We start from the raw sequence: 23,486 nt of genomic DNA on the forward strand, positions 1-23,486 counted from the left end.
TATGTCGATGGGCCAAATGAGCTGTTTCTGGGCTGCTAATACCTGTGATTCTATTGTCTCACCATTCGCACTCTCTCTGTTAGAAGCCAGATTGGGAAAGCCATCCTGAGCCAGCCAGCCTGCGTCTCCAAGCTGCTCTCCCTGCTCCTGGACCAGAGACCGTCTCCCAAGCTGGTGCTCATCATTCTTCAGCTGTGCCGCGCAGCCCTGCCTCTCATGAGCGTGGAGGATTGCGGCAATGTGGAGCTGCCTCCCTGGAGCTACTCGGTGCCTGCACTGGAGAACGATGCAGATGATCCCGGGGACCCTGCTTCCAATATTGCATCCCTGCTCTTGGCCAAACTGGCTGATTACGTCGTTCCGGGTACGTTGCTGAGGCGTGAGCAGCAACCAGGCACTGGGCTAGAGAGATCCCTTCATTCTGAGATTGTATTAGTCTGACTCAAAGTGAGCAGCACTCTAGCCTCTTGAGTCAAAAGGTTGTGGTTTAGGAAACTAGGAACCAGATTGAGCCCACTCCACCACAGACTGTTTCCACAGGCTCCTAATTGTACCTTCCTGCCACATCCCTTCGTATTTTCAATCTCAAGTGTTTGTCCATCTCACTCTTAGTGCATTCTAGATTCTTATTACTCTCCAACCGCTCTATCAGTATCCGCTTGTAAACTACTGCATTTCAGCTAACCACACAACAAATTATATTTGTATACATCTATAAATGTATTTGTATAAATGTATTTGTATAATTATAATTGTATAATTATACAAATACATTTGTATAAATCAAATCGGGATTTATCGGGAGCCTTTCACTTCGGGAGGATGTCCCAAGGACACATCAAAGCTTTGTGTTGTTTATAAATGTAGATAAACAGTGCTGTTCTGTTATTGTGCTTTATAGCGTAGATTAGTGTATAAAGCGTTTGCAATGTGAGCCCCATTTGCTGATCACATGTCTGCTTGTGTCCCAGGCTGCCAGACTCTGCTGTCTCCCAGCTCCTCCGAAGCTGGTTCGTCTTTCACCAAATCCAGCCCAAAGAGCTCAATCAAAGCGGACAAAGAGGGCGGAGAGGAGAGCGAAGCAGTCGATGGGAAACTGTCCATCTTAATTCATAAACGTGAGGACCAGTCATCCCATGAAGTCCTGCAGCCGTTATTAAGGTACTTACACAATGTGCTGGTGAAAGCCCCTCACCCAGTTTGTCGAGTGAATTGTGAGCCAGGAGCTGTATGCTTGATAACTGAAACATTTGCTTATCTGACTGACCTTTTGTCTCATCCCGTCCCCTTGTGCTTGAAGAGCATCAGCACAGTAAATGGAGAATGACACTGGACCCCAGTTGAGCACGACAAGAGAAAATTATTTTAAGATTAGAGCTAAGATTACACTGTGCAAGTCGTTCTCAGGTGACATTACACTAGAGCTGTGAAGTGATCTTTGAGTTCTATAATTCTTTCTTCTCCCCACCTTACAGCAGTTCAGAGGGACGGCCTTTCCGACTGGGAACCGGGGCCAACATGGAGAAAGTGGTGAAGATGGATCGGGACATGACAAAAGTAAGACCAGCGAAGGGCTGACTCCAGTCCAAAAGCCTTTTTTTTTCTTTTTTTTTTACTCTTGATATGTCTCGCTGCAAACTGCAGTGAAAACCTGACAGGGGTGAATGGATTGTTGGCTTGAAGGAAAACTGGAGAGATATATTGAGGGAATAAAAGGCATTCCTAATAAAAGGAAGCATATTATAATTTATGTATGAGGTGAACGCTAGCGGTCTTAATGTGGATCCAAGTTCTATGGCCAGGAGTGAATCAGCTGATGTATCAGTTTGGTGCCACACCCCTTGTGTGCAGCAGTAATTTGATGAATTGACCGTGCGCCTGGTTTGCGGTACTGAGGGCTCTTTACTTTGCAGAGTGGCTATTGCGAGGTCATCACCGAGGAGGCAATTGCCGCCTTACGCAAGGCAACAAAATGGGCGCAGTCGGGACTGATTGTGAGCGTGGGACCACCGGTGGAGACGGCTGCACAGGAGACCTCCAGCGGGCTGACGACTGGCGACAAGAAGAAGACAGCTCAGACATCCATCTGCAGAGAGAAGAATGCCGAGCTGGCCAGGTACGGGACTCTGGGTCAGGAAAGCAGATAATAATAATAATAGTAATAACAATAATAATCCTTGCGCCTTATCAAGTCTTCGAGACGTCTCAAAGCGCTTCACAGAATGGGAACTTTGAGATGTTTCAATGCTGTGATAAGGTGCTATCTTATCATTATAATTATTGCAAGTGTAGTACGTGTTTGAAATATTAAATGAGACTTCCATAAATTTACAAAGAATTTACAGCACAGAAACTGGTCATTCAGCCCAACCAGCCCGTGCTGGACAGCCAATAGCATTATAAATAGGTGACGTTCATATCTTGTTGCCAATTTCTACTGTGGTTGCCTCGTGGAATGGGATCAGGTATGGAGATGGCGGGTGTCTTTGTCCTCAATTAAACTGATGATGTTTCTCCCTCCTGCAGGACGGACCCAGTCCGACCATTCATCAGCGGCCATGTAGCGAACAGCATGGCGGCTGAGGTCATTGCTTTGCTGCACAACTTACTGATGGCCCCGGAGTCCAGCACTGCTCAGATCTGGACCACAACTGCAGAGAAGGTATCAAACTAGAGTAGAATATTTGTGAATTGTTTCCTGACAGACTGCTTTTCTCTGTAAAGAAGGAGCCCTTTACAGTAAAGTAGCCTGTGTTTAGTGAGGTGACCCTGGTTTGCAGGCAGGCAAATGTACAGGTTGTGGGTCAACAAACAGCCGTGAGGTATATGGCTAATTAATCTAATTGTTCACCAGGACAGCAGAAAAAAAAACTTTTTTTCCCCCAAAGTGTCATTAGATCTTTAATATCCACGTGAACCTTGGTTTAACATCACACCACAAGGATGGCAAACATTGAACGATGGTTTGGGCACCACTATGACACACACCCTCTGCAGTCGAATACCTCTCCATCCATTTCATTCAGGCTCGCACATCAATAATTGCCACCTGCTTGAGTACCAGAGCTTACCTGACATCCAAGTCCCCGGTTGGAAGTGCTTTACTGAGGTCCTGTTCTCTCTGGGACCCTCAGGTGTTGTCTCGAGCGCTGATGTACATCCCCCAGCTGGGTAAATACGCGGAGAGTATCCTGGAGAATGGAAGCAGCAGTGGGAGGAAACTGGCCAAGCTTCAGGCTATCGGCCGGCAGGCGGTGGCCGCGCTCTGTGCCCTCGGGGGCTTCAAAGAGACCATCAAAATCGGGTCAGAAGTGCAGGTAAGCCCCTCCTGTCTTGGGACGCCCCTTGGAGTGAATAATCCACGTTAGACATTTCCATCAAGACATAATTACATAAAGAATCCGGAGTAGCAAGGGATTGTTACAGGATCATTGAATCACAATGTGTCTGAAAGTGTTACATCCTTGAACTCGATCATACATTTTGCGATCAAGTTTTTTTCAGTTATTAACTTTATGGCAATTCCCTACCGTTTATTGCTGCCTGCACTACACAAAGCAAGTGGTTTGGTGCTTGTGTGTGTGAGAGAAAGATTTGTAACGTTTTTGATTGTAGAGCAGAGGTGGGCAATGTGAGTTTTACAGTGAAATTACGAACTTGTGGAGTAACATTGTTTTGGGTGTGTAAATATATATATTATATAATATATAATATATTGTATAACATATTGTATAATATATAATATATATATATTCTATATATTATATATATCATACAATATATTCTATATATCAGCCACACTGAAGGGTTTGTTTTTTCTCAAGATTCCTGTCAATCAGAAAGAACTGCAGAATGCAACCTGGAAATGGTTGCCTGAAGTGCCTCTGCACTCTTGTTCTGTTTAGTTCTTACACATACATGATTGTTCTCTGTCAGGTTTCAGGAAAGGGAATATCTGGTAGCATTGGGATCGTGATGTCCATCAATGAGCAAGAAGGCATTGCCACCGTCCGATTCCCCCCCAGCGATTATAAGAAGACCTCCAAAGCGTCGGATATACTGACTGTTCCAATGGAAAGACTCTGCACTCCCAGATCTGAGGTGAGTTTGATCGTCGATCCTTCATGTGGTGCTGGGAAGCTGTTATTAGGTGGCATCTCTCAGTTCTTTGCTGCATAATAATAATAATAATCCTTGCATTTGATATAGCGCTTCCCACACCTTCTAGACGTCTCATCATAGAAAGTCTGAATTCTATGCAGTGACAGGGCAGTGATCTGGACTTATTTGAATTGTACTCAACCAAAGTCACAATCTGGATCTCAAGCACAGCAGTCCTATAAGGATCTTATAGCTGAAATCTGTAAGCTCTTGTCTGCATCCTGTTCGTCTCAGGTGTGTTCGGAGGTGTCTGATGACCTGTTGGTGGTGTGGGTTAATGTGCTGACAGGTTGTGTTCCTGAGCAGTTGACTCCGGGTTTAATGAGAGATTACCTGGATGTCCAGATATGGGACCGTGTGCGGATGGAGTTGTCCATCTGTGCTCCCATTCGCTGTTTTCAAAGTGACACAAGGTGAAAGACTGCTTGCAGAGGTGACTGGATACTTGTTCCTCTCGCTCTTGGCTCTATTGTCTGCTGTTGGGGAGGAAGGGAACATCCAATAACATGGGGAAGAAAATGAGTTGGGGGTTAGTGAACCGGTCAGAGAATAACCTGATTATCTATCTGTGGCTTTCTCAGCACTTTGATTATCTTTGTGCTTCTCCAGGCGCTGCCTCTGCACAAACTGTCCATCACTGAAAAAGTGGTCCAGGCAGTTCAGTCCATGTTGCTTCCCCAGGAAGGGAGTCTCTCTATCCACACATCACTGCCTGCAACTGGCGATGGATCAACTCCCGTGATGGCAGTGGTACGACTTCTCGCCGAAATCAGAACCAGGTAAAAGTGATCACTGTGGGTGTGCGATTGTGAACACTGTGGGAGATTTGGTCAGTTGATCCAAAATGGCACTGGAACATAGTTTCGTCGGGAAGTGTTTGGTCAGGATAATCGAGTGAAGCTTCCACCTGTAGAATTCTCCCAGACGAAGCTGTTGCCTGGGCCACACGGAGTCAGAGACCGGCATCCGAACGAGGTTTCAGAGAGTCGGCCTCGATCACTGTTTACAAATCCCACAATTTAGACCCCAATGAGGGAAGTGTTTTAATCGGTGTTTGGTTGTTGCTGTTACAGAGCCTGCCTGGTGATGGCCCAATTGCTGGAGGACAGCTTGTTTTGTGAGGAGTTTATCCAGCAATGTCCAGCTGCGGTGGAGGTTTTAAACCTGGTGGCACAGGAGTGCAGCCCTGGTACGTACGGAAACATCCCAACTAGCGCTAGTCACAGCAGATTCACAAGCTGCCTCTTAATCGAGAGAACACACTTCTCTCAGTGTTAGACACACAGCTGACTTCCACACTGAGAAACACTGTCAGCTCGATGTTGCCCTATATGGGATGAAGTATCATAAATGATTATAATTTTTGTAAATTAACCTCTGGATTAGATAACTGCAAACTCTTTAACTTCACTCTCGCCAGATGGTTTCACCATCTGATTTGAGTTCCTGTTCCTTCCCCCCACACCACACACACATGAATTTCTTAATACTGTAAGATTAAGATGTTATGATCTCTTTCAGCTTCCCGGGTGAGATGAAGCAACTGACTGTGAACTGGTAGTTTTTTTTACTGTTGTCAATTGTGTCTGCAGGTGAGCGCATGCTGGTGGTGGAGGCGCAGTGTGAGCGATTACGGATGCTATATCGGGATTGTGCCCGGCCTCCTCCTCCCCCTTTACAGTCTGACAGGAGACAGGTACAGATCATCAGTCAGATAATAATAATCCTTGCATTTGATGTAGCGCCTTATGACTTCGCTTCACAGTGGGTGGAACACAGCAGCCAATTGCACACCGCAGTGTCCCACAAATGTCATGGATTGAGAGACCAAATTTTTATTATTTATTTAATTTTGAAGGGCTTAGAGCCCCCAGAATGCGATCCGCCAATTGACTAACAGCTGGGTTCCTACTTCCTGCTTGGTAAACCGGGGGGAGTGGAGTAAGGAAACTTAAGGTTTTGCCCCACCTGGGAATCGAACCCGGATCCTCTCACTTGCGAGGTGAGTGCTCTAACCAATACGTTACAGGACTCCACAAGATCTTAAACACAAGTTTCATTATCTTGTTCTGCTCGTAATCACTGAATTTGCGGTACACATACGGCCCACTATTGCATTCTCGTAGGGGCAAATACAAGCACTGAACCAATAAGCAACAAGTTTGCTAATAGGAAGAGTGGATAATTGTCATGGCTTTTAAAACAAAAAGTGAACTTAAGCAGAAGTTGAGTCTCTCTCTCTCTGTCCTTCCAGCCCAAAGAAATTACCTGGTGCCCCTCACGAGTCTTCCCTCCAGTGCGCGCTTGCATGTTTTCCTCCCACCTCACTGCTGTGACCTTCCTGGCTGATCCAAGTGCAGGAGGAGGCCTACCTCGCGGCACCTTCATCTACGCCACCTCACCGATCCCTGTGCAGGTAGGAGCTCGGCGTCAAACAGCCACCAACACAACCGTTACACAAACACTGGTGCAGCAGCCACTCTGCGGGATTTTCTCCAGCAGGTTTTTCAGGTGCAGGCAGAGATGTGGCTCAGTGTGATCAGATTCACTCAAAAGTGATGAACAGTTTTCAAATAGCGAATTGTTAGAGCTCAAGTGGTTCAGCCTTTGACTTATTGTACACCGGCTGGATCCACAGGTTACAAATCCTTCTGAAAGGGTGGTGGAAGCAGATTTGATGGTAGCTTTCAAAAGGGAATTGGATAGGTACTTGAAAAAGAGCTGATGGGCCAAATAGCCTCCTTCTACTGTAAGATTCAATGTGATGGTCACTCGGTGCTGATGCTTGTACCCCTGTGCTGTCATTGTCTTTGTAAGGCCCCGTCGTTTTATTGGGAATTAGAGATTGTTTCCTATGGAGACACGGATGATGACAGTGGCCCCATCGTGTCCTTTGGATTTGCAACAGAAGCAGAAAAAAGAGACGGAGCTTGGACAAACCCTGTGGGAACCTGCCTGTTCCACAAGTAAGTGCCATCACTCACTCCATAACGTGCAGCTCACAGTCAAGCTTTAATAACACGGTACAAGATTGATCAGAGGTCAACTAGCATTTCATCATAGCTAAACCACTTCATCCCAGATAATGTGGTGAGTCATCGCTGGAAACTCACCAGTACTATAAGTCTTTCTGCTTCCTGAAGTTAAATGAAGATAATCTATTTCTGTGTCGACAGCAATGGCAGAGCAGTGCATTACAATGGGTCCAGTCTGCTGCAGTGGAAGAGCGTTCGATTGGATGTGACTCTCCTGCCTGGTAAACACACTCTTATGGACTGGTTTGTGTCATTACAATAATTAGAAACATTACTGTAATACAACAGCATGAACCTCTTTGGCAGAGCAATTCTGTCAGAGCAGCAGACAATCATGAATGATTCCGTCATATTACCTGCCTCTGCCCCTATCTACACCCAATGCCTCCAAAATGTCCTTGTGACCTCCTCTCTAAACGTATCCAACGTAGTCTTTGTCGATCTCCCTAGCTCCACTATTTTTAAGCTTTAACTCATACAAAAGTCACCAGCACCAAACTGCGCTGTACCCCAGATCCATTTCACGGTCCTTACCCTAACCTACAAATCCTTCCACGCCCATTTTCTCTCCACAATCTACCACCCTTCTCCTAACTTGGGCTTTCTATGAATCCAACCCCTGCCCTCACCATGCTAGCATCAGTGGTAGAGCCTTCAGATCCTAAGCTGATCGCCTCTGAAACTCCCTCCCTCCCTCTTCCCCTCCGTCTTGCCCCTTCCTTTCTTTATGACCTGCTTCAAAACCTACTTATTTGAACAGATGTGTAGTCACCCACTTACCACTTCTCCTTTGCTCAGCCATCAACACCGTCTTGCAAAGTGTTCTCAGACATTACCTCCGTGAAGGGTGCTGTGTAAATGTTGTTGTTGTTGTTGCACACATCTTATTAAGCCACCAGGTGACAGTGCAGGGTATTGCACTGAATATTGAGTTGTTTCTGGTGAGCAGGTTATGGTGGGTTATGATAAAATTCTAAAATAGGTTAAAATAGATTTTATATTGTGAACAGAGATGTCAGAGAAGTGAATTTTGATAGTTCTCCAGTGTTCTGCACTTGAAGGATGATTACCGATTGGCACAGTCCCACAGTATATGGTCGTTGCACTGTTACCATGTCTTCCCTCAGGTGATATCGCGGGCATTGGATGGGAGAGAAGCGAGGGAACTCCGCCACCTCCAGGCCAACCAACCAAGGGCCGGGTTTACTTCACCTACTGCGGGCAGCGACTCTGCCCGTTCCTGGAGGACGTGTCTGGGGGGATGTGGCCTGTGGTTCACATTCAGAAAAAGGTACCAGCTTTACCATTTGCTGATGAGGTTAAAACGTTTTGTGTTGTGGACTCGGCGAGTTAATCACCCAAAGGTGCTTCCCTTTAGAGCTGTAACAGCCATGAGCCTGGTCCAACCATTGCTAGCCATACAGCGCGTTAGACTCCGAGACAGAAGCTACTGGTTCCTTAGCCCTTGGGAAACAGAACTCGGCCCTTAACCCTCTTAAGGTCAATAAACTGCACAGCTTAAAATATATATATGTGGGGGTGGGGGGTCTGAACTGACTTCGAGAAGAGGGAGAGAGTAAATGTGTATATGAGTATTTTATTATTATTATTCCTGGAGAAGCCAAGAAAGAATCTAACTCGTGGGACGTAAAAGTAACCCAATGGATTTCTTCCTCTTTATTTGACTCCAGGTAGTTTTTTTTTTATTTATCCGTTTGGTTTGAGCTATGAGACATTATTTTCTGCCGTGTTTTATTTTTCCCAGAACACCAAAGTTCGGGCTAACTTTGGCTGCCGTCCTTTTGCTTACGCCGAGGGCCAGGCACACCGGAACGCAGCCGACCTGTGCGTGGACCTGGCCGAGGAGATCAGTGCCAACTTCGAGGCTCTGCCGTTCGCCATGGCCTCCGACAGCGACAACGACGCTGGGGCGAGCGTGGCCTCCGACACCGGCTCTCACGGGCCGCCCTGTCGCATCGCAGCCACCACCGTAGCTCAGCAGCGTACGTAATACATCATAACACCTCTAATACATTAATAACCTAATATCTCGTAATACCCCACAAATTTCGACCCCACAAAATATACAGTCAATTCACTTTACAGTCTATTCTGTGAAGCGCATTGAGACGTCTTAAAGACGTGATGAGGCATTATCTCAAATGCAAGGATTATTATTAATACCATAATACCTTAAATGCCCGAAGATGTATTAATAATGTGTGAAAGTTAATTGATTTGAACAACTATTCCCAAAGAGTCACATATACTTAGAAACCCGTTTGATACCAGCCAACTCGCTTAGTATAGGGGAGATAGCAGGCAACCTGATTAACTTGTGGCCTATTTCTTTCTCTCTTTCTCTCTCTCTCTCTCTCTCAAACTCTTGCTCACTTGGGGTGTGTGTGTGTGTCCCTCTCTCTCTCTCTGTGCAGAATATGACAGCAGTGCTTCCTGCCGTTACAAAGTGGAACTGAGCTATGAAAACTTCTTGACTTCGGGCCCGAACTCCCACCCTCCACCGATCGCAGACGATGAAAGTGATGACGATGAAGATGACGATGTCCCACGGGTGAGCGCCCCGACGGCTCTCTCCGAACGAATCAATGCTGAGGGGTTAGTGTTGATTTGCACAAAGGCACCATAAATAAATCTGACCGTTTCTTCCCGTTTCTGCCTCAGGAGGATCACTACGCACTTCTGGTTAAAGCCTGGGAAACCAAAGTCTTCCCTACAATTCGCAGAAGGTTCCGCAATGAAGCCGAACGGAAGTCTGGACTGGACCAGATCAAAGGAGCACTGCAGTTGGGTACGTTACCAGTGAATTTGAGACGGAAGGCAACTGTGGGAGGGGGTTGTTCCATTGAACATTCAGATGTTCCTAAAGGTCACAGAGCGAGGTCTCTACGCAGACTGCATCCGTCATCCCTCTTACCAGTGTATTAGTATTTAAAACTGGTCAGCAACCTTCTAATTCAGCCCCCAGAGTGGATAAACAGCCCCTAGTGCGATTAGCTTGTAATGATGATTGAAGTCTGTTTGAATTAAAAAGAAGGTTCCTGCCCCCCTCCCCCCCCAGGCAGCAGTGTCAAGATCTTCAAAACGTCCTCCAACGTGAAGGGCAGTCTCTTTATAAATGTAAATTTATATTGTATCGTGTTCAAGAGTGGCATTGCAGTCATCAACAGTGTCCTGAGCTGTGTTGTTTATCTATTCGCAGGTATGGTGGATATAGCACGGCAGACAGTGGAGTTCCTGTATGAAGAGAATGGTGGTATACCCAGAGACCTATACCTTCCCACCATTGAGGACATCAAAGACGAGGCCAATAAATTCACCACAGATAAAGTCCGCAAAGGTGAGAGTTCCCTGCAGTATCCTGTAGTTGATTCCTTCATATTTCTTCTGCTGGAAGATCATTTGTCTTTAAATTCAGCTGCGGTTTCGGTAAGGCCTGTGTAATTTGTAGTCAAACTCGGCAGCCAATTTATAATAACCCTTGCATTTGATATAGCGCTTTTCACATCTTCTAGACGTCTCAAAGGGCTTCACAGAATATACTGTAAAGTGAATTAACTGTATATTGGTGGGCGAAATGCGCAATCCAATTAAACACAGCAGAGTCCCACAAACAGTCGTGGATTGAGTGACCACATTTTTTTTATTTTGAAAGGATTATTACCCCCGGAAAGCAATCCGCCAATTGACTAACACCCAGGTTCCTACTTACTGCTAGGTAATCAGAGGCGTGTGGAGTAAGGAAACTTGCCCAACGTTTCGCCCTGCCGGGAATCAAACCCAGATCTCTCGCTTGCGAAGCGAGTGCTCTAACCACTGAGTTACAGGACTCCATGAATGATAGTTATTGACACCAATATCACTGCTCCCCCACCTTTATCATTCTGTCTCCCGCAGGCCTGACTGTGGTAATCCGATACCCAGACACTAACAATCTCAACAGCAGCACAGGTGGCACTGCATTACCCAAGTTTGCCATCCGAGGAATGTTGAAGACCTTTGGTTTGAACGGAGTTGTTCTTGATGTGGATTCGGTAGGTGAATAAATACTATTTTGTTTTATCTGCCTTTCTCTCCTCCGTGTCACAGATCTTTGACACCAAAAGGGTTTAGAGATGATAAGAGTCTCTCCCTCAATTTCTCAGCTTGCGAGGAATTCAGTCTCCTTCAATAATATTCCTTGTATTTAATACAGCGCCTTATCATGTCAGGAGGATGTCTCAAAGTATTGAACTGTAGTGACTATATTTTGTCAGCAAAACAGGCAGCCAACTTGCACAAAGCAATTTATCGTAAACAGTTGTGAAATGAATGACCAATTTTATTTGGGATATTATTGGCCTGGACACTGGGAAACTCCCTTCACTGTTCAAACAATGCCATCTGTAGGATCTCAGTTTATGATTTCTCATCCGAAGGACAGTACCTCCAACAATGCAGCACACCCCGCCTTCCCCCCCCCCCCCACCCCAGCACTGCATTGGAGGGTCAGCTCAGACTGTACTTTCCCAGCGTGGGATTTGAACCCATAACCTTCTAACTCTGACTGAGCCAGGCTGACATCCTTTGAGAAGTTTGTGGAAGAGCTAAGAACAAACAAACGTTGCATCCAAATGCAATCCAAGTGCATTGCCGCTCTAAAGTCCCTGTCGTGTTGCCTGTCAGGTCAACGAGTTGGTTCAGGTGGAGACCTATTTGCGGAGCGAGGGTGTCCTGGTCCGTTACTGGTACCCGATCGACATGCTGGAGAGGCCGCCCACAGGCTACCGCAGGACGGCTGCTTACGGACTCGTCACCTTGGACAACACCAACATCCAGATCCACAGGCAGGTTTCAGCAACATTTTCCCTCTTGGGTAAAATAGCCTTAAAACTGCACCGAACCCGCTACTCCTCACAATGTCGCTTTTAGAAATCGACTACTCTTTGTCCCCCCCTCCAGTGAAATCGAGTAAGGGGGTGGGTTCCAAGAAGGACAGAAATACTCTTCGATTCCACTGTCAAATGCCTTGTATTTTGAAAGCTGCCCCTTGCTGAGTTTCTGCTTTGATCACCCTTGATATTGGTGTTTTTTTGCTCGTGCCTTAGAGAGCTCCTGCGGTGTGAGGCGGCTCTGGCCAGGCTGTACTGCCGCATGGCGCTGCTGAACATCTTCGCCCCCAAGGCTCCGCACACCTTCACCCGTCTCTTCCACATCCCGGCCGTGCGGGACATCACACTCGAGCACCTGCAGCTCTGTCAAACCAGCTGCTGGCACCACCGCTCTCAGGTCAGTAACTTCCAGGACACTGAAGCTCAGTTACGTTTGTCTGTTCTGTTGTTTGGGATGTTCATCTTCCAAAGTACATAGCGTTGAAGATCAGTCAGCAATAGAGAGAAGTGTGGTGACCTTTAGGCAGACACAACAACCATTCACGCACATGTGTGAGAGCTCACCTCAAAACGCTTTACAGTCCAGTGACTGTAATTGTAGACAAAAGAAACATGCTTTATATATCTTCTCTTCCAGATGGAACCATCAGCTCCTGTTCAATTCTCCTGGCCCAGTCCCTCCAGCACTGTAACCAAGGACAGAACTGCTCTCCCACTGATCTCTTCTACCAGGGCAACTCCAAGCCTATCAGGGAATGGCTCACCGTGGCCATAACACGGGCCTTACACCAGGGGGAGGACAGCTTATTGGAGTTAACTAAGCAGATCTGCTCTTTTCTGCAGGCGAGTATTTCACAATTTTCCCAAAGCCCCCCTTTAACCTGCCACTCGTATTAAAGCCTCTCAAGCTGCACGGTGAAGCTTAGAGAATGAGCAAAGGGCTTTCTCTGCTTCCTGACTTCCTGATTGTCCAGACTGCAGGTGTTTCTGGGTCACGCTCATATACCATCTGTGTGACATTCAGCAGCTGCCAGGCTCACAATAGGTTAATGAAGCCACCAAGACCTCTACATCAACCTGTTTCACCTCATCATTGGGGTCAATAAGTCGAATTTTTCATCTTCAGTGCAAAGTTAGTGCTGTGAAATGTAATAGGTGGAGCACACTGAGGAAAACAAAAAGAGGCTTTTTTTTCCCCTAGCGCCTTATTGTGCCTTATCACATCAAAACACATTTCACAAAGTAACGCAGGCAATACTGAAGGCCTTGTTTGTTTCTCCTTGTTATAAAGCTGTTACCTATAATCGCACAGTCACAATGTGCTGTAAGAATGGGCAGCCTTCAGCACGAGTCGACTCGTGCAAAATATTGGACACGTAAGCAAAAGGGAATTTGATATGTACTTGAAAAAGAAACATTTGCAGGGCTATGGGGTAAGAGCGAGGCAGTGGGGCTAGTTGGTAGCTCTTTCAAGGAGCTGTCACAGACACGATGGGCCGAATGGCCTCCTGTGCTGTAAGATTCTGTGGATGGTTCACACTGGCTTTGCTGGTTGTCTTGCAGAATGCCCCGGAGCAGTTCCCATCTGAAGAGTTCCCAGTGACTGAGTCCAAAGTCAGCATGGACGTGCATTTCCCCGGGGCTGCCTTTGTCATGCTGTCCTGCAAGGAAAGTCCAACAGGATTTCGGAAAGAGTAAGCAGGACTGAAATGTACTGAACAACAACAATTGCATTAATATCGCGCTTTTCACGTCGGGAGGACGTCCCAAGGCAGACAGTCGAGGGTTTACAACCGAGTTGGAGGTTGGATTTGGAAGGGGTGGGGGGGCAAAGGGGGTGGGAAAGATGACCGAAGGTGCGGTTAAAGGGGAAGGTTTTGAGCCGGAACTTGAAGGAGGCAAGGGAAGCGGCAAAGCAAAGGGACTCCGGGATGCAGTTCCAGAGAGTGGGGGCAGAAAGGCTGAACGTGCACTTGACGCTGTGTGTAGTGTATATGTGACGGACCCTGTACAGAAGATTTTAGCACTTAGGGAATTACTGTCAAATTATGTTGTAGTTAAATCATTTTGTAAGCAAGGTCTCGCATGCATGAAGTGAATAACCAGTTCATCTTGAGGCTTGTAGACCAAGGAAATGGGTATCATGGCAACCAGGCAGACAGGACCTCAGTTTCTCCTCTCAACCTCTGACAATGCAGTGCCTCCTTGTACACACGTTGGAGTATCCTAAACTGAGCTCAACACCTGTTTAAAGCCTATCCGAGAGGCGAGTGTGTTAGCTACGCGCAGTAAATATTTTTCAGTGTTATTGAACGAGTGGACTAAGATGTACAAAAAATAATCTTTTTCTTCTACATTGCTTAGTTCCTCTCTGTACAAGGCTCCCTGGGTTAGAGTGCTGGTCTACGGATTGGGTCACAAAGTGCGGAGAAACGGACAGCTCAACCTCACGGAAGCAGTGTGTTATCCAAAAGATGCCTCGCCAACCAACACGGGACTGACACCTCCCCCAACCACAAACCAGTACCCCACCGTGGCTATACCTACTGATAAGCTACATGTCAAACTAGGTACGTTTGATATCGCGATCGTCTCTTGTTGGTTCGACTGTTCACTCTTGCGATGAACGCTCTCCTATAGAATCAGTATTTTCTTACTTAAAAAAATCTTTGAGTTTTAGATTTAACCTTGAAATCATTTTAATCTCCTTTGGTGTCGGTTACTGTACCGCTAACATTAATCCTTGAAATTTAATATTGCACCATTCATAATGTAACTGCATGAGGTAGATAGATATTGACATACACGAGGTTTAAGAGCACAGGAAAATGTTAGCGCTCTAACAGTGACCTGCCACGCTCCCTATCATTATTCAGTCCTTCAGCGGTGCAGGTACCTGTGTTCCCAGTTGGTGTCTTGTGACCCTTCCTACATGATCTCGCCCTCACTATTCACAATTCACCCCCCTGCTCAATACCCCACTATATTGTCTGCAACTGCCTGGCCAGCCATGTGGTCTAGATCTCAGGCCTCTGTTTCCTGACCCTCTCAGATACATTCCTCACTGCTAGTTCTCAGAGTCTGTTACAATACTTCGATTACTCCCAATAATTGTGGGCATTCCTCACACAAAATGTACAGTCAATTCGCTTTACAGTGTATTCTGTGAAGCTCTTTGAGACGTCTCAAAGTCGTGATAAGGCACTGTATAAAATGCAAGGATTATTATGATCAGACCCATCAAACTTCAATTGCTTCTGCTTCCCGTAGAGAGCCCTCAGCCTCTGTTTGCTAGAGTTCACTGCCTCACTGTTTACTTCAGTAAAGTATTTTATTCTGGTTGTAAATTTGCTTTTACCAGGCGTCTCTCCTCCTCCCGGCGCGGTGCTGGTGCTAAACTCACTACCTCTTGAGTTTCCGCTTGCCATGGCCTTCACCGAGCAGTTGTTAGCCTGGAAACTGGGAGAAAACGACGGGAGGTCAGAGGACGAGCTGGACACTATCCCAGGATCAGTCCTCCTGCAAGTGGTCGAGCTGTTCGGTAAGAATCCCCCCAAGGAACTGCGTTTCCGTGGAAAAGATCTTTCAGAACGAGCTATTTATTTCTTAATAATTCAAGTAAATGTTGCGATCCCAAAAAATTGAGAACGTTTTCAAGACTGAGGTGGATAGATGTTTGTTAAGTAAAGGTATTGAGGGATATGGGGCAAAGGCGAGTAAATGGAGTTGAGGTATAGATCAGCCATGATCTAAGAATGGCGGAACAGGCTTGGGGGGCTGAATGGTCTCCTCCTGTACATAGGTCAGAATACACTTTTAACCCACTGTTTGTTCGTATCTCCCCCTCCTTCCATTCAAAGCTAATCTCCTGTGGACGACAGATATGGCCCCCTGCATCAAAGAGATGATTTTCCACCTGGTGGCTGAAGTGTTACGAAAGATCCATCACCTGGAGCAGAGAAAGAATCCCTCTGGCTTGTCCTCGTCCATCGCCATCCAGTTGAATCCATGCCTGGCCGTGCTGATGGCAATCCAGTCGGAGCTCCGCAAACTCTACGACGAAGAGACGCAGAACTGGGTGACCGGGAACGCCGGGAACAGCTCCGGCATCGGGATCGGAGTGACCGACCAGGGCCGCTTCTCCACCTACTTCCACGCCCTGATGGAGATCTGCCTGGCAGTGGCCGAGGTCACGCTGCCCATCAACATGAGCTCGGCCGTCAACGTCATGACGTCCACCAGCGCCCCGAGCCTGAGCGACTCCTCCTCGTCGTCCTCCTCCTCGCCGGGGCAGACCCCGCAGAGCCCCAGCCTGCTCTCCAAGAGGAAGAAAGTGAAAATGAAACGGGAGAAGACCTCAGCCACCAGCAAGCGGCCGTCCGCCGCCTCGCGGGGCAGCGAGAGCGACACCGGCATCCTGAACATCAGTGGGAGCAAGCCCGAGGACATGCTATGGTTCCACCGGGCGCTGACCTTGCTCATGATCCTCCGCCACCTGACCAGCAAGGATCCCCAGGGGCTGGGCGTCACCAACGATGCCGTGTCGGACGCCTGCCAGACGCTAGTGGGCACCACCTCTCACAACAGGCTGTTGGTCATCTCCGGCATCCCCACGCACCTCGAGGAGTGCGTGGTGAGGAACGCCATCCGCAGGGCTTGCAGCGCCCACGGGGGAGTCTTCAAGGAGGAGATTTACATCCCGCTGCAGGAGGACGACCCCAAGCGGCTGAAGGCGAAGGCGGACGGGACAGAGGGCAAGCCAGAGCTGCTGGAGAAGCCGACCGCGGTCGGCAGCCTGGACAGCATGGAGGTCAGCAGCGGCAGCAGCGTGACGCCAGCCATGAGCATGAGTGCCTCGGCCTCCACCAGCCAGACCTCCATCTGCAGCTCACAGGGCGTGTCCAGGACCACCAGTGACATCTCTGTCGATCAGTTCCAAGCGAGCCAGGAACTGGTGGTACCCCTCGACCCCCACGTGGTGTCCAGTCAGGAGAGTCTGGACCTGTCCTTCTGCAGCACGGGGAGCCTGGGGAGCCTGGGAAGTCTGGGCGAGCAGATGGACAGTGCAGATTCTGCTTCCGTCTCGGACGTGGGATCCATGTACACTGTCACCTCGCTGGACAACAACCCGCTCGTCACCAGGCCCATCAAAGGTTACGCTATAGTGGAGGTAAGCACCAGGCTTCGAACTCTTCGAGAGCCCAAGACCACGATGATGATGATAATGATGATAATAATAATCCTTGCATTTGATATAGCGGCATATCATGCCTTCGGCCCAATCCCCCACTCTTTCCCCATACTAAGGCTTGTAAAAAATGAATCTTTTTCGAGTACCGATCAAATTCCCTTTTGAAGGCTATTATTGAATCTGCTTCCACCAGCCTTTCAGGCCGTGTGCGTTCCAGCTAACCTCTTTTGGTCACAAGAATGTAACATTGGTTTCTTGATGGTAGGTGAGATCCCGGGCGAAGATCGAGAAGATCCGGGCCAGTCTGTTCAACAGCAGCGACTTGATCGGGCTGTCAAACCTGGATGGTGAGGACGAACTGATGGAGATGTCGACAGAGGAGATTCTGACCGTCTCGTCTGTCAATCAGAGCCTGTTCGACACCCAGGGCAGTTCAGCACTGGAGGATTATTTCACTGAGAAGCTCATAAAAGGTAAGTCAGAATTCGGGAAGCTCCCCATTTACCACCCCCATCAGAGGAGCTAAACTGGCTCCGAGGAGACTTGTTTTGCAACGAAATGTTGGGATCGAGCTGACCCTCTTTGGCGGTCTCGGTAGTCCAGTCCTGAGCCAGGCGGATCCGAGGATTCCAGGGCACTGCTGATGACAGCACAGACTTATCAGTAGGACCTGGAAGGGCAAACCAGTCACTGGGGGCAGGGACTCTTCCCACACAGCTCCCGTGAACCCTGCAAGCCAAACCCTTAATGGGTAGAGTGGTCCTAGCTGGACAAGCAGCGGGAAAGCTTGCCAGGCAGTGCTAGCAATGTCAAGCTATGCAGTTTTAGCTGGTTAGACTCCAGTAGTAAGTGAAAACACGCTGGGGTCCCCAAGCCTTGGCTCTTGCCAACCTGCGCCTAATACTTTCCAGAATTAGATAAGCTTGAAGCTTTGCTCCAGGGAAAGAGTGCACATTCCATTCCAACACAACTCTGGAATTTCCATGTATAGGGGATGCACGGAACTCTGTTTGGGTTGAATACTCTTAAGCGTGGGGCTGGAGAAAGGGGATCCCGAAAAGTGTGTCAAGGAGTGAATGCACCAGTGTCTACTGTTGCACACAGGTGATAAGATTGTTCCTGGAGCCCGGGATGTGCTGGCGGAGATCTTCAAGAGTTGTGCACACTCTGAGCAGATGCTCAGCCTCGCCCCAGCCAAACCCATCAAAGTCGCAGACATTTTCCTCAGTAAAGAGCAAATCAACTCCCAGACAACAGGCAACTTACTGCAGATATTCTTCACCAACGTCCGTCCGCCCAAAAAGGTCCTCGAAGATCAGCTCACACAGGTGGGTGGGTTTGTGAGATCACATTTTACTCTTTTTTTAAAAAAAAATGTTTTTCCTTCAAACGCACCAAGACCCTGCCCTGTATGAAGGTGCTATATAAATGCAAGTTGTTGTCGATGCCATTTTCATCAGTTATTATTCATTTACAATCAAAAATAACTTTTTGTTCTTTTTGATTGTGTGCTTTGTACAGTCACTAACGTTAAGCATTTTCTCTCGTTAAACGGTAAGATACTGAGGAAGTACGGTGTCCCGAAGCCGAAATTTGACAAGAGCAAATACAGTAAGACGGGCAAGGAGCAGCACCCTGGGAAAGTAGTGAGCACAAAGAGGCCAATGGGCAAACCTCCAGCCAAAGACAGGTCCGTGCTGAACAGCGTCAGGTTCGTTGTGTGTATTGGGTCCAACCCGCTCGATTCACGAGTTCTCATGAACCCTGAATTTGGAGGTCATCATAACAACACTGTCATTATGACTGTCTGTCTGTCTGTGACATGAGTATACATTGCATCAATCGGGCAGTTCATAGAGGGTCCCCAAGCTTGGCTCTTGCCAACCTGTACCTAATGCAATCTGGAGTAAGATAAGCAGGGTCATCCCTTCAGGGAGAGGATTTCTATTCCTTTCTAGACACGGGGAAATTGCCATGTGGAGGTGGCATATGCATGTGCAGCACCCAGTCTGGTTAGGAAACTCTTAAGCGTGATGGCAGGTTTCCTCAGACACCCAGTGCACCAAAAACAAATTATGGTTACCTCTAACTAGGTGCTAGAGGTTCTGTTGCACCCACAAAATATACTTTACTTTCACTTTACAGTGTATTCTGTGAAGTGCTTTGAGCTTCCAGTCCAGGTTTGGGATCAAACTTGAGGCCTTTGTGGTCTGTATTTCTCAGTCTCGCACTTCCCGGTGCATTTACTCACTAAGCCATCGTGTTATCGAGGCTTCCTACCCAATGATATCTGGTGACGTGTTAGAGTGATCCATTGGTGCTGAGTTGCCTTTGTGTTGGTGACAGAACTGCCCTGAGTGAGAAGAAGCCGATTGTGAAAGCCAAGTCACCCGAGAAATGTGGCAAACCCGAGGACAAGGATCCCGAGAAATCACCGGCAAAGAAACTCGAAGGTGGGTCCCGGCTGCTCTCCAGTCCCTCTTGTGTATGTTCAGCATCAAAACTGCGAGGTTGACAGTGCCTCCGCCTGCAGCTTTAGCTGGGTTTATTGTGCATTCACCTCCTCAATTTAAAGAAGAATCGTACTGCAGAACCTCGGGAATCAGGATAATTCATTATTCAGGCCAACTTTTCCTTGTCTTTCCCCCCCACCCCCCCCATTTGAAACTGATGATGACCAAAATTCCCAACATCACAAATACAGCCAAACTAAGTCAGGTCTGTTGACTGCTCTTAATAGCTGAACAATGCCTTGGATTACTGCAGAGCTGCTTGGCTTCCTTGGAGACCCGTCTTACTTCAAGTTGCTTATTTTGCCCAACATGAAAGAGTGAGGGCTGAGAGGGCAACTGCGATTTGAACCTAATACCTTTTGCTCCCAAGACTGCAGCTAGACAGCAAAATGTATGTAACGTGGGCTTTCCTTTACTAATGCTGTGGTTCTTTATCTTTCCATTAGCACCAGAGGAGAAGTATCTGACACTGGATGGATTCCAGAGGTTTGTTGTGGATCGAACAAAACAGGACATCCGGAGTGTGTGGCGGGCAATTCTTGCTTGTGGTTATGACCTGCACTTTGAAAGGTCAGCAGAATGGTTTAGATTCAAACAGTTAATGGGCGACATTGACTGTTGGGCTGTACTCCACCTGGATTTTCACATGTCATTCTACTGTTTGTAACAATGCTGTGATCTACTTGTTGGCTCTTGAGACACTATCCTGCGTGAAGGGCGTTATATTGCGAGTTGTGGTTGGCTGCTTTCAGCGATCTCTCCCTCTCTTGCTCTCTGCTCCAGGTGTGCCTGTGTTGACACCAGACACGCTCAGAGATCCTGCAAAAAGTGGACCCTGGAGATGGATGTGGCCCTTGTACAATACATTAACCGCCTCTGCCGCCATCTTGCCATCACCCCAGGCCGACTCCATCCTCATGAAGTCTATATCGACCCGGCTGATACCCTTGATCCCCGAGTCGCCTGTCTGCTGAGTAAGTCACAATAATAGTTTGTAGACCTACGATGCAATGGGTTGATTCTCTGTTGTGTGGGTTCCATTCATTCCGATGTTCTCTTCCTAGATGTTCCAATCGAAAGCCTTCGGCTCCGCTTTGCACTGCTTCAGTCCTTAAACAACACCTTAGAGACGTTCTTCCTGCCACTGGTGGAGCTCAGACTGACGGACACCTACATGGGCAGCATCGCTTCCCTACTGCGACAGGCTAAAGGTTAGCGATCAGACCCCACTTGAATTGAATTGTAGTCTTGTTCTCAGGTGGCATTGCAGGTAACGTAATAGACATGGTGGTCCTCCCAAGTTTAGGATGAAGGTCTGTTGGGGAAATGTTATGATCCTCTAGTTGCGCGTGAAATGTATTGGATTAATCAACTATGTGTGACATGCCATCATGTTAAGCACTGCGCTCAGCTTAACGTCTTGGCCAGGGTCCAGGCAAACCTCACGCTGAGGTATGAAGCGTCTGTGAAAGGGATACAGGAAGGCAGCCTAGAAAAACTGGCTATTTCAGCTCATTAATGTCCCTGATTGTTCACCTGCTCTCTGCCTTCCGTTTAGGATTAGTTTTTTACGACACGAAAGTGGCCGTGATGAACCGGGTACTGAATGCCACAGTGCAGAGGACGGCAGACCACGCCGCGCCTGAAATAACCCTGGATCCTCTGGAGATCGTGGGAGGTAAGAGGAGTGAGCCTGTGATTCCTGAGAAGAGTTTGGGTTTGAAGGATGAACATGGATCGAGTCAGCACGTTATCCCGTGATTGTAAGCTTCCTGCAACGTAATGTTTTTGTGTTAATTTGCAGGAGAAATCCGTAACTCAGAGAACACCTACTTGTGCCAGGCAACTCGGCAGTTGGCATTGGTGCCTTCATCCCAACTCTGTGTCAAGTTGGCCAGTGGTGGGGATCCCACCTACGCATTTAATATCCGCTTCACTGGGGAAGAGGTACACGGAACAAGTAAGGACATAGAAAGGCATCATCTGCTGCTGAGCTGGGAGGAACAATACTGGGTGAACTGATCAGTCAATTCCATTTAGAAGCCTGGTCTATTTCCCTACAGACCACAAATTATTATTTTATATTATTATAAAGTACTGCCTTGATGAATGGGTTGGACCCTTGACGTAGAAGATTCTTTGATCTTTATATAGCTCACAGCAATCCTGTGTCTCCTACTCGCACTCTGAGCTAGTGCAGAGCACATGATGTTTGTCAATGGAAAGAGTGAGCTTCAAGGGCCAATTATTTTTTTCTTTCTGTTTCTACCTTGTCATTCTGATTGTGTGTCTTGTCTGTTCTGTACATCTCTTGACGGCTTCTCACTATGTCTGCTGTTTGGATTCCAGGTGGTTCCTTCAGACACTTCCTGTGGCAAGTGTGTAAGGAGTTACAGAGCTCAACACTATCTCTCCTCGTGCCTTGTCCGAGCTCTGCAGCTAATCGAAACAAGGTAATTCCTGCAGCTGCGGTCACGTAACTCAAGGTGGGGAAACCTGGCAAATTATTCCTTCTTTGTAGGTGACTTTTACACCTCTTAATTATCCAAACACATCAGCTACACCCCAGACCCTCTGTTTTCAGCCCTGGTCAAACGGCAACTGAGCACGATTGACTGAGGATTCCTCTCTTGCGTTTTCTGACTGGCAAACATCTGCCGTTTGTTTAGGGCAAGCACATCCTGAAACCCGGACACATTACGTACGCGGAGGAGCAGTTGCTGCACTTCTTCGGGCAGTTGTTGGGGATTGCGATCCGCGCGGATCTCCCACTCCCCCTGGATTTGCTCTCCACGTTTTGGAAAACGCTCGTAAATGAAGAGTTGGATCCAGACACAGACCTGCAGGAAGTGGACATTCTGACCTACAACTATGTCAGGAAGTTTGAGACTGTAAGTTGTTCAGTGTTTGGCGTGAGTTCTCCCTGAGGGCTATGATAACAGTGCCTTATCATTTGATAATAGCGCCTTATCACGTCTTTGAGGCATCTCAAAGTGTCTCACGGAATACACTGTAAAGTGAGTTGGCTGTATATTCTGTGGGCGGGATTTTTGAAGGGGGGTAATAACCCCTTCAAAAAAATAATAATAATTTGGTCACTCAATCCATGATTATTTGTGGGACGCTGCTGTGCACAATTGGCTGCCGAGTTTCACCCATAACATACAGTCAATTCACTTCACAGTATAGCCTGTGAAGCGCTTTGAGATGTCTCGACAACGTAATAAGGTGCTACATCAAATGCAAGGATTGTTATTGTATTATTAGTGTTGCTCCACTGACAGCATTGTGGGTGCGGCTCTATCTGCTGCATTCAGGGTTCTCTGGTTCTTGTGTTTCCAGGTTAACGATGAGACTGAGCTGGAGGCGTTGTGTGCTGAAGTGACCTCACAGCACCTGAGCACAGAGAGTCCAGACTCCCCCAGCAAACCCTGCTGTAAATTTACCTACGTCACCATGACCAGCGAGGAGGTGGAGCTGTGCCCTGGAGGCAGGGATATCACTGTGGTGTGAGTGAACCTGAGATGGTCTGGCGTCTTGAGAGGATGTAGAGGATCGCGGAAACTGAGGGGCTGTGGTGTCTCTGATCACATTTTATTTATTTTTGTTTATTAGGTTCCACAGATTAGGTTGGGAACAGTTGGCCTTTGTCACTGAGTTGGGGAATGGGAGCATCTGGGCCAGGATTCCTTTTGGT

At 47.6% G+C, this 23,486-nt stretch overlaps 1 protein-coding gene across 1 annotated transcript in view; it reads left to right on the plus strand.

The window, feature by feature from the left end:
- The window catches only part of LOC103184058 (probable E3 ubiquitin-protein ligase HECTD4), a 91,750-nt gene that overhangs the window by 63,260 nt on the left and 5,004 nt on the right, over positions 1–23,486 (plus strand). Inside the window, 39 exon segments of the mRNA XM_042337386.1 lie at positions 84–364; positions 972–1,161; positions 1,476–1,557; positions 1,914–2,116; positions 2,527–2,662; positions 3,135–3,317; positions 3,937–4,101; positions 4,771–4,940; positions 5,235–5,350; positions 5,754–5,857; positions 6,416–6,577; positions 6,979–7,127; positions 7,338–7,417; positions 8,324–8,487; positions 8,962–9,199; positions 9,632–9,768; positions 9,879–10,005; positions 10,417–10,554; positions 11,112–11,248; positions 11,880–12,044; positions 12,306–12,444; positions 12,447–12,482; positions 12,723–12,928; positions 13,649–13,779; positions 14,450–14,655; positions 15,447–15,626; positions 15,946–17,255; positions 17,542–17,749; positions 18,381–18,604; positions 18,836–18,987; positions 19,623–19,729; positions 20,236–20,359; positions 20,573–20,763; positions 20,854–21,000; positions 21,348–21,467; positions 21,594–21,749; positions 22,139–22,242; positions 22,459–22,680; positions 23,132–23,298. Of these exon segments, the coding sequence (XP_042193320.1) occupies positions 84–364; positions 972–1,161; positions 1,476–1,557; positions 1,914–2,116; positions 2,527–2,662; positions 3,135–3,317; positions 3,937–4,101; positions 4,771–4,940; positions 5,235–5,350; positions 5,754–5,857; positions 6,416–6,577; positions 6,979–7,127; positions 7,338–7,417; positions 8,324–8,487; positions 8,962–9,199; positions 9,632–9,768; positions 9,879–10,005; positions 10,417–10,554; positions 11,112–11,248; positions 11,880–12,044; positions 12,306–12,444; positions 12,447–12,482; positions 12,723–12,928; positions 13,649–13,779; positions 14,450–14,655; positions 15,447–15,626; positions 15,946–17,255; positions 17,542–17,749; positions 18,381–18,604; positions 18,836–18,987; positions 19,623–19,729; positions 20,236–20,359; positions 20,573–20,763; positions 20,854–21,000; positions 21,348–21,467; positions 21,594–21,749; positions 22,139–22,242; positions 22,459–22,680; positions 23,132–23,298 (7,257 nt within the window).

This window comes from Callorhinchus milii, unplaced genomic scaffold (genome assembly GCF_018977255.1).
Source record: "Callorhinchus milii isolate IMCB2004 unplaced genomic scaffold, IMCB_Cmil_1.0 Scaffold8, whole genome shotgun sequence".
Taxonomy (NCBI): Eukaryota; Metazoa; Chordata; class Chondrichthyes; order Chimaeriformes; family Callorhinchidae; genus Callorhinchus; species Callorhinchus milii.